General features: G+C 38.3%; 1 protein-coding gene across 2 annotated transcripts; it reads right to left on the bottom strand.

Annotated features, from left to right (window-relative positions):
• Window positions 1-253: 253 nt before the first annotated feature.
• LOC107675156 (gastrula zinc finger protein XlCGF57.1-like) lies at window positions 254-14,911 on the bottom strand. Of its 2 annotated transcripts, none has more exons than XM_016469401.1 (3): window positions 14,863-14,911; window positions 13,957-14,095; window positions 254-1,531 (listed from the first exon to the last, which is right to left on the bottom strand). In XM_016469401.1, the coding sequence occupies exons 2-3, from the start codon at window positions 14,039-14,041 to the stop codon at window positions 357-359; spliced, it is 1,260 nt and encodes a 419-aa protein (XP_016324887.1). In that variant the 5' UTR covers window positions 14,042-14,095; window positions 14,863-14,911; the 3' UTR covers window positions 254-356. The 2 variants fall into 2 exon arrangements, with proteins under 2 accessions (XP_016324887.1, XP_016324888.1); XM_016469402.1 differs by lacking the exon at window positions 14,863-14,911 and having other exon boundaries at window positions 254-1,055; window positions 1,308-1,531; window positions 13,957-14,283.
• Between the last annotated feature and the right edge of the window lie 377 nt (window positions 14,912-15,288).

Below are 15,288 nucleotides of genomic sequence, written 5' to 3'. Positions count from 1 at the left end.
AAATAATACTACTGATGAAAAAGAACGGGTTGAATGTTAACCACTTTTCTTTCCATATAACTATAAACTATGATAAAAGTTCATCAGCATGCATTGATTAATCCCATTTTGTAGCGCAAAAAAAAAAAATTATTGTGACCAAATCATGTGCTCGTGCGACCAACTGAGAAAGTTAGTTGCAAAAGAGCGACAAGTGGGAAGAATTAGTCTGGAGCCCTGAACGGGCCCCTGGTCTTCTGTAATAATAATAATAATAATAATGTTATTACATGATTCCTGTCTGAGAAACTCCTTCCACACTGATGACATAAAACAGTTCTCTCAAATTAATCCTCATGTATTGATCAAGTTTGTGTTTAACAAATGCAGTGTAATCTTCTCATGTGCCTTTTAAGGTTTCCTTTTTGAGTAAAACTTTTTCCACACTGTTGGCAGGTGAAGGGACTCTCTCCAATGTGAACTCCAATGTGGGCTTTAAGGCTTTCATGTAGATCGAAACTCTCTCCACACTGAGGGCATGTATAAAGGTTTTCTCTTGTGTGAATTGTCATGTGCCTGTTAAGAGTTCCTTTTCGATTGAAACTTTTTCCACACTGATGGCACACGTAATGCTTTTCTCCAGTGTGAATTCTCATGTGTTTGTTGAGGCTTCCTTTTCGGCTGAAACTTTTTCCACACTGATGACACATTTTATGCTTTTCTCCAGTGTGAATTCTCGTGTGTCTATTAAGGAATCCTTTATGAATGAAGCTCATTCCACACAGTTGGCAGATAAAAGGACTCTCTCCAGTGTGAATTTTCATGTGCACTTTAAGGTTTCCCTGATTATAGAAACTCTTTCCACACTGAAGACAGGAATATGGTTTCTCTCCAGTGTGAATTCTCATGTGCACTTTAAGGCTTCCATTATGATCGAAACTCTTTCCACACTCAGGGCAGGTGTAAGGCTTGTCTCCAGGGTGAATTTTCATGTGCCTGTAAAGGTTTCCTTCATGAGAGAAACTGACTCCACACTGTTTGCAGGTGTAAGGCTTGTCTCCAGTGTGAATTCTCATGTGCACTTTAAGGCTTTCATTATGATCGAAACACTTTCCACACTCAGGGCAGGTGTAAGGCTTGTCTCCAGTGTGAACTCTCGTGTGCCTGTTAAGGTTTACTTTTTGAGTAAATCTTTTTCCACACTGTTGGCAGGTGTAAGGCTTGTCTCCAGTGTGAACTCTCATGTGCCTGTTAAGGTTTACTTTTTGAGTAAATCTTTTTCCACACTGTTGGCAGGAGAATGTCTTCCCTCCAGTGTGAACTCTCATGTGGACTTTAAGGTTTCCATGTTCATCAAAACTCTTTTCACAGTGAAAAGGGGTGAAATAACTTTCAGTTCCTGTTTTATGAGCGGTTTTCTGTGAGAAAGTCTCTTTAATCTGTGGCCAACTGAAAGATTCTGCTCCGGTTTTAAAATCATGATGAGTCTCATATTGTTCTTTCTCTTCCGTTTCATTCGGTACTATGCGCTCCTCTTTCAGCGGCATGAGGTCTATGGTGAAAAAAGACAAATGAAAGTTAGCCCAGTTTAATAGCACAAAGAAACAGACATCAAAACATTATTATAAAACGGATAGTTCCGGTCCTTGATTCTGATTGGTCGAGCCTTGTTCGAAGCTGTTGTAAATTACTCTACAAACATACACCTTTGTGTTGCTCGACAACCGTTTCTGAGGAACTACATTGTTTGGCGGAAGAATAATGTTTTTATTAATATTTAATTTGTCAATTAACATTTTAGTTGTCGTTTTATTTTGTGAAACTGCTACATATATGGAATAACCGTTTTATAAAAGCAATAAGCGGACCTTTGTGTTGCTCGACAACCGTTTCTGAGGAACTACATTGTTTGGCGGAAGAATAATGTTTTTATTAATATTTCATTTGTCAATTAACATTTTAGTTGTCTTGTTTTATTTTGTGAAACTCTGCTACATATATGGAATAACCGTTTTATAAAAGCAATAAGCGTCTTATTACTTTAACCAACATGTATGCTAGATAGTATTTGCACTAATCTAATTGAAGGAGGTGATGCATATAATTTTAGAAACTCTTTATCAATATTGTAAACTATTTTTCTTTGTTTAGGACACCTCCAAAAAACGTTCATGCTCACAGTTATTAAACCCTTTATCAAAAACAAGCACAGTTTGGCCCAGGACAAATCTACCATTTGTCTAAAATATCAGGACAAAAAGGTATCTAATGAACTATGCCCAGTTTTGCAGAGAAATTCACATTTAAGGATTTAAGCCCCATCATAATACATCAACTGTGCTTATTAAACGTACAAATGAACTACTTTTGACATCTGATTATGGCTACATACTTTAGTGATGTTAGATTAGTGGTGTAGTCACATCCATATGCAGAGCATATGGCTGTTTGTGTATAAAGACAATCAATAATTGGTATATCGTTGGGATACCCACTTGTTTCTTGCTTCAGAACTGTATAATCTCTCCTTCTGTTGGCTTCCTCTTTAACTGTATTCTTTGGAATAACTGAAAAAAAGTTTATGCTAATAATGCTTTCCGCATTGATCTCTGAAAAGTAGCTGAAGCATTATTCATCCTGAAAACCATAACCATATGCTTTAGGAAGTTATCCGGCGTAACAAATGTGGCGAAGTCTGAGGCACACCAGTGGCACTGGTGACCCTTAAAACAAGTCTACTTTCGTTACACCAAAAAAGACAGCAACACAATCAATACAACACTTCATCCTAGATAACGGGAAAGAGTTCGGATTGATGACACTTTTCACCTTTCAGTAATCTGTACAGAACCTGCACGATCTGGATTCAGCACCAGAGTATATGGTCAGATCCATGGATTTGAATTGGGCACCACGAGTCCATGCGTTGACAGGTAATCTACCTCATTCTTTATCGCTTCCCTCTTTCAGGTATTAACACGGTACAGATGCTGTTTGATGGGTGACATGTCTATAACGTCAATATAGGAACTGCGGTCTGGGTAGGAGAAGTCCTGAATAATTAAAACAACAACTCTATACCTTTTTAATATTTCAGAAGTATAAAGTTTAACACGCCCATGAGCCGATTGCGCTTTTCAAATTCTAAACATCCACGTGAGAGACACGCGCATGTAAACGCCCACATCGCCTCCTCGTAAACAAGTTCAATCTGGCTACTTTTTGTTTCTGGAAGAAGACGCGCTGAGAGGAGTAACCCAGAATTTACCTCAGAAGAGGAAGAACACAACGCGATGCATCACGCAGCTGGATCCAGTGGAGGATATCACTCTAATGAGTAGCCTAAGATCACTTGCATCTGTTGTTATTGTGATATAACTTGTTCACATTTTACTAGTTAGACTTTTCCAAAACTATAATTCCTGACTACTTGTATGAAATCAAGTGAAATATGAAATGAAATGACACATATTTCAAAATGTCTCACAATGCCAGGATGTGTTTAATGTTTTATAAAAAACTATATTCTACCACATCCAGTTATCAAAAGTCTTGTGAACAAATATTCTGTATGTGTTTCATGACCTTATTTCAGTGACTTAAAAACATTTCGTTTTTCACTAACCACGCATAAACATGGTTCTCTCAAAAACACAAACATGTACTTTCATGCTGCTCACATATTATTGTAGCCCAGTTTGTGCTAATTACAGTGTTATCAGACTTTAGCCATTCATATTTTTTTAAGACACTGAAAAAAAACACAAAGGTCAGGGCATGCCAAAACTTCTTCAGGGCCCCAAAACACCCTTAGACCCCAGAGGGTTAATATTTACCATACAAATAAGAATATTGTTTATCAGAATTATGCACATAAAAAAGAAAAAGAATCCATTATATTTTTCATTTTATAAATGTCCATTGTAATTTCCATCCATGGATAGGATCTCCTGTGACAACCATTTCCTAGCAATTTGGTCTTATTTTCAGTAAACAGTTATCACCTTTCCTCCATCCTTTCCACATTTACACATTTCTTGCAGAGCACTGTGCATCTTTCTAAATCTTTAATAGCTGGATGGTTTCAGAAAATGTTAATGATTTGCATTTTGATTCCCACAATTTCTCTGGCAAACAGCAACATAATGGTGCACTTCCATTGAAATTGCCAGATTATTTTCTATTCTTCCTCAGATATAGTTATCCCTCATTAATTCTACTATCAATAGCCGAGTTATGTCCTTTTCTAAACAAATCTACATGCTTGGCTCTGTCATATTTTTCAACTTGAATCTAGCATCTGACCTATTTGGCATAAAATCTGAGTCATATGCACACCGCTTGAGAAGCACTATATTTCCGTATAATTTATATTATGATAGTTTTCCATACTTTAAAAGTACAATTTGCCAATGGGTTATCAAAAGCATTTATATGATTTTATAAGTTACTATCACCTAGGACAGCCTGTATGGCAGTGGAGGATATTTCCTCTTCAGGTGTTTTTCCACTGGACTTCACAAATTGGATTACATAAGTATCATAGAGAAGGTAAGCAGCATCCCCCCTTTTCTTTAGCTAATTGCAATGTTTTGAGACAAACCCTAAGTCTTTTACCTTGCCTGATATACCTTGACAACATCTTTTCCCATTCATTAAATTGCTTTTATTTGATCGCTATTGGTAGGGTCTGAAAGGGGTGGTGGATTGTGATTTCACTTTTTTAACGTTAGTTAGTGTGTAATGTTGCTGTTTGAGCATAAACAATATCTGCAAAGTTACAATGCTGAAAGTTCAATGCAAACAGAGATAATTGTCTTTTAAAATTACGGCAGTTTAATGCCCACAATTACAGCTGATAGGGACTACAATGAGTTACTTCCCGGGTTTGTGACATCACAAACCCTGATAAACCCCGCCCCCGGGAACATGCAACAAAGGGGCGAGGCCATGTTGCACTGCTTTAGAGAAGAGGAAAAAACTTGCCGTCAAAACTAGGGGTGCACGAAAAAAATCAATTCATATATGAATCACAATTCTGTTCTAACGATTCTAATGGATTACGTAAAAATCTATTCATATATGAATCGTGATTCTGTCTTCTAACGATTCTAATGGATTCACAAGTTTGAAAATCAATGTTCTAAAGCAGCGGTTCTTAATCCTGTTTCTCGCGTCCTCTGCATCACTCTCTCTCGGATTCAGCTCCATCAGTGAACTGTGTTCCAGTTATACAGTGCCATGAAAAGGTTTTTGATTTTTTAATTTTTTGCATATTTGTCAAACTTAAAAGATCCAGATCATCAAACAAATTTGAATATTAGACAAAGATAACCTGAGTAAATACAAAATGCAGTTTTGAAATAATTATTTCATTTATTAAGGGAAAAAAGCTCTCCAAACCTGCCTGGCATTACGTGAAAAAGTAATTGCCCCCTAAATCTAATAACTGGTTGGGTCACCCTTTGCATCAACAACTGCAATCAAGCATTTGCGATAATTGGCAATGAGTCTTTCACATCTCTGTGGAGTAATTTTGGCCCACGCTTCTTTGCACAATTGTTTTAATTCAGCCACAATGGAGGGTTTTCGAGCATGAAAGGACTGTTTAAGGTGCCGCAGCATCTCAATCGGATTTAAGGTCAGGACTTTGACTTGGCCACTCCAAGGTGACAAACATCCAAAGAAATAAGAAATCAGGAAGGGGGCCAACACTTTTTCACACCACTGTATATATGCACATGCGTGTGTGTATGATGAAACATACATTAATTATAGATAGATACATATATGAAGACCAACCAGAGTGTGATTTTTGAATACGTGTGCTTTTTTTTTCTTCTTATATTTAGAATAAATTTTAGTACAAAAGTTTTAGTGAATTATAATTTGTTTGTGAAAACGTTCTTAAGTAGGTTTCATGCACAAATTTGTGAGAATTTGTGTTTCTGCTTCTGTTTTTAAAGGGGACATCGGATGCAAATTTCACTTTTACATGGGGCTTGCATAAAATGTGTCTTCGCAGTGTGTGGACAAAACTACCCAGATAAAAATCCATTCACTACTTTTTTTAATCACCCCAAAAAATTAATAAGTTGAAAAACGACAAAGTACCCATTGTTCGTTATGCCCGGTTCAGACTACATGATTTTAGTCCGATTTTGCTTGACGTAGGGTGTCGTGGGGATTCATAAACGACAATGGGGAGTCGGGACACAAGATTTAATCGTTTCAGCTCGTGTGGTGTGTCATAGTGGACGACAACCGATTCCACGTCTGCGATGCTTCACGACAGAAAGAGTAGCATGTTTAATTTTTTTTCCATCGTCCTCGATGAGTTCTGTCACGTTGGTGACGTTGACCAATAGCAGCACAGAAGCTCTTTCATACACAGGTTTCAAACATAGCAAAACGAAAGAGAGATGATGGTGCTGCTAGGTGGAATTATGAGATGGAGGAAAGGTTCGTGGAGCTGTGGCAACAGTACTCCTGCCTGTATAATGTGTCATCCAGGGACTACCACGACAGATCAAAGAAAGAAAAATGCTGGCGAACTATAGTGGAAGCGCTTCAGCAATGTTTACACTCTTGTTTTCGGAAGTCAGTCACTAGTTCCGCCTTCTCGATGACATCATGCGCATCGTTAAAGACGGCACGCGATGAATGGCCGTTAAGCGACGTGTAGTCTGAAACGAAAGAGAGATGATGGTGCTGCTAGGTGGAATTATGAGATGGAGGAAAGGTTCGTGGAGCTGTGGCAACAGTACTCCTGCCTGTATAATGTGTCATCCAGGGACTACCACGACAGATCAAAGAAAGAAAAATGCTGGCGAACTATAGCGGAAGCGCTTCAGCAATGTTTACACTCTTGTTTTCGGAAGTCAGTCACTAGTTCCGCCTTCTCGATGACATCACGCGCGTCGTTAAAGACGGCACGCGATGAATGGCCGTTAAGCGACGTAGTCTGACATGTTTTTTGTCCACGACACGACAAGATTTTAGGAGTCAAAATCGTGTAATCTGACACAGTGACTATCGTGACCGACAAAAATATTGTGTAGTCTGAACCCGGCATTATCCAGCTGTACCTCCAGAAGAAGTAAGGGCACTTTCACACTAACACGTTTGGTGCATGCATAACTCGTGCAATGCAATATAACGTGGCGTGATAAGCAGGCACACTTTTCATAATGTCATAGCATTTTATTTTAAAAATGGATTGGTTCCTTGTGCCAAGATTTTTTCTAGTCAACTAGTCGCACGTTTATATTAAATTGATTAATATAATAACCTAAACCAGGGGTGTCAAACTCAGTTCCTAGAGGGCCACAGCCCTGCAGAGTTTAGATTCCACCCTAATTAAACATACCTGATCCAGATAATCAACTCCTTCAGGCTTACTATATTATGTGTGTTGGAGCAGGGTTGTAACTAAACTCTGAAGGGCTGCAGCCCTCCAGGAACTGAGTTTGACACCCCTGACCTAAACCATAATTTAATATATACAGTGTTTCCCACACATTGATTTATTTGTGGCGGCTCGCCACACTATCAAACCTGACCGCCACAAACAGATTTTCCAAAAGGCTTCGAGTTCGTTGAATAAACATGAGCACTGCACATTTCAAAATCAAAACCCGGTGCGGGTGTTTTTATAATCACTATTTCTTGAAGGAATCCGACTGTCTTCAGAAAATTTTGGATGTCATTTTCATTTATTTCTAGTGTACTGTATATACCCGCCGAAGCAGGGGCCCAAGGGGAAAGCACCACCTTCGGATGGCGGAGGTATGGCAGAGTGAAAGTAGTCTCTCGACCGAGGTCACTACTTTCAGACAATTATAATCTGGGAACTCCATGACGTAGATGCCCTTTTATGGCCTTGATGATGCGCCACACTCTGTGTGACTGCCAGACAATGAAATTGGCGTTTTCATATATGCTTCAGACACTAGTCACACCGGAGGCATTCCCACAGCGTTAAAATCAGGACGCAGCGTCTCATTACATACACAACACTGAGATGCTTCTTGGGGGTATTCAATACTTTGCCAGATATCTTTTTTTTTCCCGTTTCATTTATTTTTTCATCAACATGTCCCTTTAGGTCAGGGGTGTCAAACTCAATTCCTGGAGGGCCACAGCCCTGCAGAGTTTAGATTCCACCCTAATTAAACATACCTGATCCAGATAATCAACTCCTTCAGGCTTACTATATTATGTGTGTTGGAGCAGGGTTATAACTAAACTCTGAAGGGCTGCAGCCCTCCAGGAACTGAGTTTGACACCCCTGACCTAAACCATAATTTAATATATACAGTGTTTCCCACACATTGATTTATTTGTGGCGGCTCGCCACACTATCAAACCTGACCGCCACAAACAGATTTTCCAAAAGGCTTCGAGTTCGTTGAATAAACATGAGCACTGCACATTTCAAAATCAAAACCCGGTGCGGGTGTTTTTATATCACTGTATTTCTTGAAGGAATCCGACTGTCTTCAGAAAATGTTGGATGTCATTTTCATTTTATCTTGCATGTAATGCCTGATAAAGCAACGTTTGTGAGCGGAGCACTGCTTTGTGTACAGCTGGTACCGGGGCAACCTCTATCTATCCTGCTCTAAAAGCGCCTCCTGCTGGCAGAGAATGAAATTGCCTGCAAGCATATATAATATATATATATATAGAAATCTATAGATAGCTTGAATATATTTCTCGTGTCTGTGAGGCAAGTGAGCCTGGTCTCATGAAAATGCATATCAATAGCACAATTTTTTATTTATTTTACTTGCCATTTATACGCAGAAACTGACTTTGGCATGCATACGATACTCGCGTGTTTGACATGCATATAATACGCAGATTTTACATGCATATGATACGCACTTTGTTGCTGTGCATATAATATGCACCTACCCCACAACCCTAAACCTACCAATTGCATATCATATGCACGCCAAAGTCCATTTCTGCATATAAATAGTAAACGCTAAATGGAAACAGAAATTCGTGCCATCGAAATGCACAGTCATGAGATCGGGTTTGGCAAGTAGCAGATTCATTGCGGTGATGCACTCCATTTCACGGAGACTGCAGAAATTGCATTTTGTTTATTTTCTCTATTTTACAACAGCACAACCTTTTGGTGTTATTGTGAGTGTACACATTACCGCGGGAAGTAGGGGTGATGAGGGTGCTGCAGCACCCCCTGGCGTGTAGCCCAAGAAAATGGGGGGGCTGGGGGGGGGCGGTGTTAAACATAAATAAATGAAAATTGTAACAAAAAATAAATAAAAACTATATTCATTAAAATTAATAGAAAAAATAAGCCTTATAAGCAACAGTAAAACATGAATTAAGTTGAATCAAATTGATTGTGAAAGTCGTTTAAACTTAAACTGACTTAGAAAGTCATTTGTTGCCATGACTTTTTAATCATATTACCTGTAAAATCTGTGCCGTACCCAAATCAAGAATTAACGAACATTTCTACAGCTATTGCAAAGATACAGCAGAGAAAGATCGAGAGCGTCTATTTACCTCAGCAGCAACCAATCTCGCATTCTCGCATCTGCAGCGCTTTGATCTTTAACGTTAGATCTTTCCTATTCTTGGAATAAAATTAATGCTTAAGGTTGATTCAGTATTACTCTTAATTTAAAAAAAATCCCACACACAACATCAGCAATACTACAATGACAATATTAAACAATAAACTTTTATTAACAGAACGAATAAGACATACCCACGTTGTAACAAATAAATAAAAGGTTTTTGAATTTTCCCCTTACTTCAAACGAATGCTTAGTTTGGCTCATTATTATTATTACTAATAATAAAAAAGGCTATACAATAAAACAGCTACAATGTCAAATTCACTTATATTAAATTTTGAACTTATATTAACAATATGAAGGTAAATATATTTTACCCGCATTGTAACAAATAAATAAACGGTCTTTGGATTTCCCCTTTCTTTAGAATGATCGTAAACAATAAACTTTTATTAACAGAACGAATAAGACATACCCACGTTGTAACAAATAAATAAAAGGTTTTTGAATTTTCCCCTTACTTCAAACGAATGCTTAGTTTGGCTCATTATTATTATTACTAATAATAAAAAAGGCTATACAATAAAACAGCTACAATGTCAAATTCACTTATATTACATTTTGAACTTATATTAACAATATGAAGGTAAATATATTTTACCCGCATTGTAACATAAATAAACGGTCTTTGGATTTCCCCTTTCTTTAGAACGATCGTAGTTTGTGGTTCATTATTAGCCTATTAATTAAAACACATCAGCCATAAAATAGTACAATGGTAAATTTGCATAGGCCTATATTAAACATCTAACTTTTATTAACAAAATGAGTAAGACGGACTTGCGTTGTAACCCAAATAAATACGGTCTTTTCCCTCTTTTAAAACAAATGCTATAGGTTGTGGTTCATTGTTTTATTTATTTTTTTAATGAAAACACAGCAACAATAAAGACAAACTCGCTTATATTAAACGAAGAAATTAAACTTTTATTAACAAAACTTGCGCTTTTGGATCATAGTGTCTCGCATCACTCCTACATATCTGGGGCCGGTTGCACCAGCTGGACATACGCCCGGTTGTAAGACTAGGCTGGACGTAAATTGCGTTTTAAGTCCTGTGTAGAATTAATACCTGTTGCACCATTTGGGCATAGCGCACGTCTGGGACTAAATCTTACGCCTAATCAAAGGTAGGTGTAAAGTGAAAAGCCTTGACTTGTTTCCATAGTGATAATAAACATAATAAATAAAAACAATTACAAGACAATGGCGCGTCTGATATACAGGCTACACGATCGACGGGCTTTCAGGCGTGAAAGAGTAATGAGAGACCGCACCAATCCTCTAGATATATATGGAGACAGAGAACTTATTGAAAGGTTTCGTTTCAGCAGGGTTGAACTGTTAGAATTAATCAACGAGTTATCACAGCAGTTACAGCACGCAACAGACAGGAACGGAGCACTGTCCCCAACACTGCAGGTGCTAATATCTCTTCGATTTTATGCCAGTGGATCTTTCCAAAATACATTCGCTGATATGGTAAATGTAAGCAGAAGTACAGCCTGCCGGGCGATACAACGAGTGTCTCTGGCCCTTCAAAGTCGGGCTCAAATACATGTTCGTCTACCCACCCAGGAGGAGGTCACACGCACTAAGGACAAATTTCGAAGAGATTCCGGCATACCCGGTATTTTTGGCTGTATAGATGGTACTCAAGCAATATAATTAGGCTAATCAGCCTGTAAAAGATAGACCTAATGTAACGTATAAAGATCGTATATTATATTGTATAAAAAGAAAACGAAACGTATCTGCTTTAGATAAATATGCACTTTATTTATTTTATTTTACATTTCAACATTTGACATTTTTTCAACGGTCACAAAGCATAAGCAAAGTGAATAAACTAAAGCTGTACAAAATGATTGCTGGCAAGTAAAAATAAATTATTTAGCTATTGATTAAATTGTGTGTGTTATTAAATCAAATTAGATCTGCTGATGCAGATTTTTTTAATATTAAGATGTATTAAGGATTTAATTAGGGATTTAAAACATACAGAACATTTCTTTAGATCATAGGATTATTCAGATGTTCAAAAACACACTGTCATTCTCGATTGTGTAGCTGGCCCTTCACTCTAACAGCTGGATTTCTAAGGCAAGTTTCCGTTTCTCTAGCTCAAGCTTCTCCTTTTCTACCCTTAACTTCTCTGTCTCCATCTCCACTCTCTTAATTTCTTTCTCCAGTAACACAGCCTGAAGATCCGGTTCCCTTGTCCTTCGAGGAGGTAACGCTGTCGTGTTTTTTGGAGCTGTCCGCGGTGCTAAAGGCGGATTGGGATTATCTGCAAAAGTTTAATGCATTATTAAAATATGAATTGCTTCAGAAATTTGTGTAGGTTACGCCGTACACAGTGTAAACAGGTCTATAGTCTACAACTATTTATTAGCCCACTATTTTAATGTTACCTTCATAACTGGTGTCTGAAGAATCATTTGAAATGGATGAAAAACTTGCGTCCTCTTCAGCTTCAACTTGCTTTTCTTCCGTTACATCTATGTTGCTGGCACTAGTTTCATAGCCTTTTAGGCCAGTAAAAGCTGGCGAGTCGTCTCCAAACACATCCATTATAATAGTGCTGTAGGGTGAGATTTTAGGTGGGGGTCCCCCACCTGTTGGGGGGTTTTTGAGCAGACTAGAGTCTCTGCTGGCTGCCTGAAGAAGATCTTTCCATTTTTTTTTTTACTTCCTCGACTGTCCGGTTTCCTAATCCACCCTCAGCTTCATTTACTGCCACTGTTATCTTTTGCCAGATGTCTTGTTTTTTCTTATTTGTTACTGAATTGTTTTGTTTGCATACTAAAATATGCATTTACCTACTGAAGAGTTCAATCATTTTTCTTGTTTCACAATCGGAGTAATTTAATTTTCTTCTTTTCGGGTCAGCAGCCATTTTTCATTTATTCATTGGAGCTGGTAATTTCAAGTTGTAACCATAGTAACGCGAATGGCGTCTACGCTAAAGGTTAGCTGCGCCTAGTCGTAGTTTTAGATGGTGCAACAGGTGTAAATATTCATCGGAAAGCTGGACGTAACTAAGTCCAACGTAGAGCTTACACCCAACCTTTTTACGTCCAGCTGGTGCAACCGGCCCCCGAGAAGCAGCTGTGGTAATGCCCAAAACAGCAGCTCGGCACATTTGGCCATCAATACACAGAGAACGAAGTAAATACATCCAAAAATATATCAAAAGGTTCGTCTCCTCAGCGTCACTCTGGCGCCATTTTGGAGAGTATCCACTTAACGTAAACAGCATATGCTGACGAATTGTCGAATAAATTAGTTATTTTTGTTTTCTTTTGCGCACAAGACGTATTCTCGTAGCTTCGTAAAATTATAGTTGAACCCCTGATGTCACATGGATTATTTTACCGATATCCTTGCTACGTTTCTGGACTTTGATCGTGGTAATGACACACCAAGCCGAGGTCGGCTAGTTTGATGAATCGGCGTCTGGGCCGTGCGAGTGAGAGCTCTGATTGGATGTTCAATTTAGCGAACGAGTCAGTGCCCGAGAATTAAAGCGAAAGTGATGAAAACAAGCATGTAAATGAAGGCGGTACAGACAGAAGGCTGTTTAAATGTTACGTGATCTTTCCCAATCATTCTAATACGCGAATGTTTTCATAACAACACGAGCCGCTTAAAATGATTAAAGTTATCAACGTTACTGATATTCAAAATGGTAAGCAAGCGCTGCTTTGTTTACGTTTCGTATATCTGCGTTTATCTCGTATATCTTTGTTTCGGTTTCTCCTTTTGAATGACGAATATATACTATTGATAGCTGCTGATATAGACAGTTAATTCCTCTCACGCATGCGCAGAACGCACGTGTTAGTTTGCCGTCGGCTGTAGTCTGTGCGGTGTGTTTCGAGCGCAGATTTTTGGTCCGACGCGAGGCGACAACACCGTCGGCTTTCGTCGCCGCTAGTTCTTTGAAGTCGGCTTGGTGTGTCCCGGCCTTATGGGAGGGTCAGAGGGCTCTCAGATTCAGTCAAAAATACAACACGAGTGCTAGTAATTAATGACAAAATTTTCATTTTTGGGTGAACTATCCCTTTAAGGTGTGGAATATGGTAGAAAATAAAATGCAAAAAAATGTAACAAGTACTTCTCAAGTTAAAATTAAATTGTAAGGCGTAAAAAGTATGTTTTTTTTCCTTCAGAAATGTAATCAAGTAAAAGTACAAGAACTTTAAATTTAAACTGTACTTCAGTAAAATACAAATCCCCCAAAAGTAATGAGTACAGTAAAAAGTATTTTACACGCTTGGAGATGCTTCAAAAACATAATGCATTTTTCTGTAGAGCTTGGCATTTTAATAAGCATCGAATGAGAGAAAAAACCAACCTGTGTGTTCCTCAGTATCTTCATGTTTGACTCTGAATGCTTCTTCAATCTTCACGTCTTCACTCTCCTCTTTAATAAACGCCATCTTTATAACAGTGTGTCCAACCACACAGAAAAAACTCCTGCTGAGATCCACACGCTGTCATGTTTAAGATGAGAATATTTAAAGATAGATCAACACAAACTAAATCAGTGGGTGTGTCTCAATCAGCTCCCTAGTTCAGTAGTTAGCACACTGGTGAGGGAGTCAGTCAGAGTGAGAGTTAATGGCTTCGTCTAGCTCTGGCTTCACAGGCAAGGCTGAAGACTAGTCTCAGACTAAAATGTAAGTCTGAGCTCTTTCAAATGAAAGAAACTTGCACTGACTGATCTTAAAATATGTCCCTGCAATTGTTTTAATTTGCTCACCACCAATGTTTTTTTTTTCTAAGGCACGTTTATAAAAACTACTTACATAATTGAACTATGGCCCAATCCTGGCTTAACCTAAGCCCTGTCTGTGACGCCAGGCCATAATTAGACAAAACACTATAAACAGACACAAGAAATTCATAAAAGTTTCATTCATAATCGCGTTTGTTTGTTGATCTCGTTGTATTGACACGGTTTTGTGCAGCTCGCGCTGAATTGAGATTCGAAACAGAATCATTTTGGGAAGCAATTGACTCGGAGTTTCTGTTTTCTCCATCAATAACGTTACTTGTCAACTACCGAATTCGTGTTCATTATAAACCGATTCTGGATGCGCTTTACTCGCTCAAAATAACGTGCATATAATCGCTAGATAAAGCGCTACAGTGTTACAATCAATATTAACGACTTAACTTTACATCGCTTGTAAAAAAAACTATTAAACAGACTCAACGGTTTGCATCGATGTAAACACTGCAATGTTTAAAAACAAACCTTTCTTCAGCCGAATAACAGATGCAGGAGCGCGACGCTGCCTTATGACGTCACAGAGCCGTACCAAAATAAAAGTCCTGTTCACAAGCCAACATTTCAAAAGTACATGAAACACACACACACTATGGAAGGCCGGAAAGACAAATACTTCTTTAGACGTTACATGTACAGACGATATAACGTGTGGACGCGTAATTGCATCTAAACACGTTATTTCGTGTACAGACATTAATATTTTGGCCAATGGCAAGGCCGAAGACTTGACAATTTGCATAAAATTAATTAAACATAATAGTGACATAAATATCTACCTAAGAACATGTCATTAATGAATAATGCATATAAATGTGACGTGCCATCGTAGGTACCATAGTACGTGGTCGCGTGTCAGCGCTATCTATGGTCGCATGATAATGACGTCGTGTT

The sequence above is a fragment of the Sinocyclocheilus anshuiensis genome, unplaced genomic scaffold (genome assembly GCF_001515605.1).
Source record: "Sinocyclocheilus anshuiensis isolate Anshui unplaced genomic scaffold, SAMN03320099.WGS_v1.1 scaffold1728, whole genome shotgun sequence".
Lineage (NCBI taxonomy): Eukaryota > Metazoa > Chordata > Actinopteri > Cypriniformes > Cyprinidae > Sinocyclocheilus > Sinocyclocheilus anshuiensis.
The sequence above is the reverse complement of the archived record's forward strand: the minus strand, read 5'-3'. Positions and strand labels throughout refer to the sequence as shown.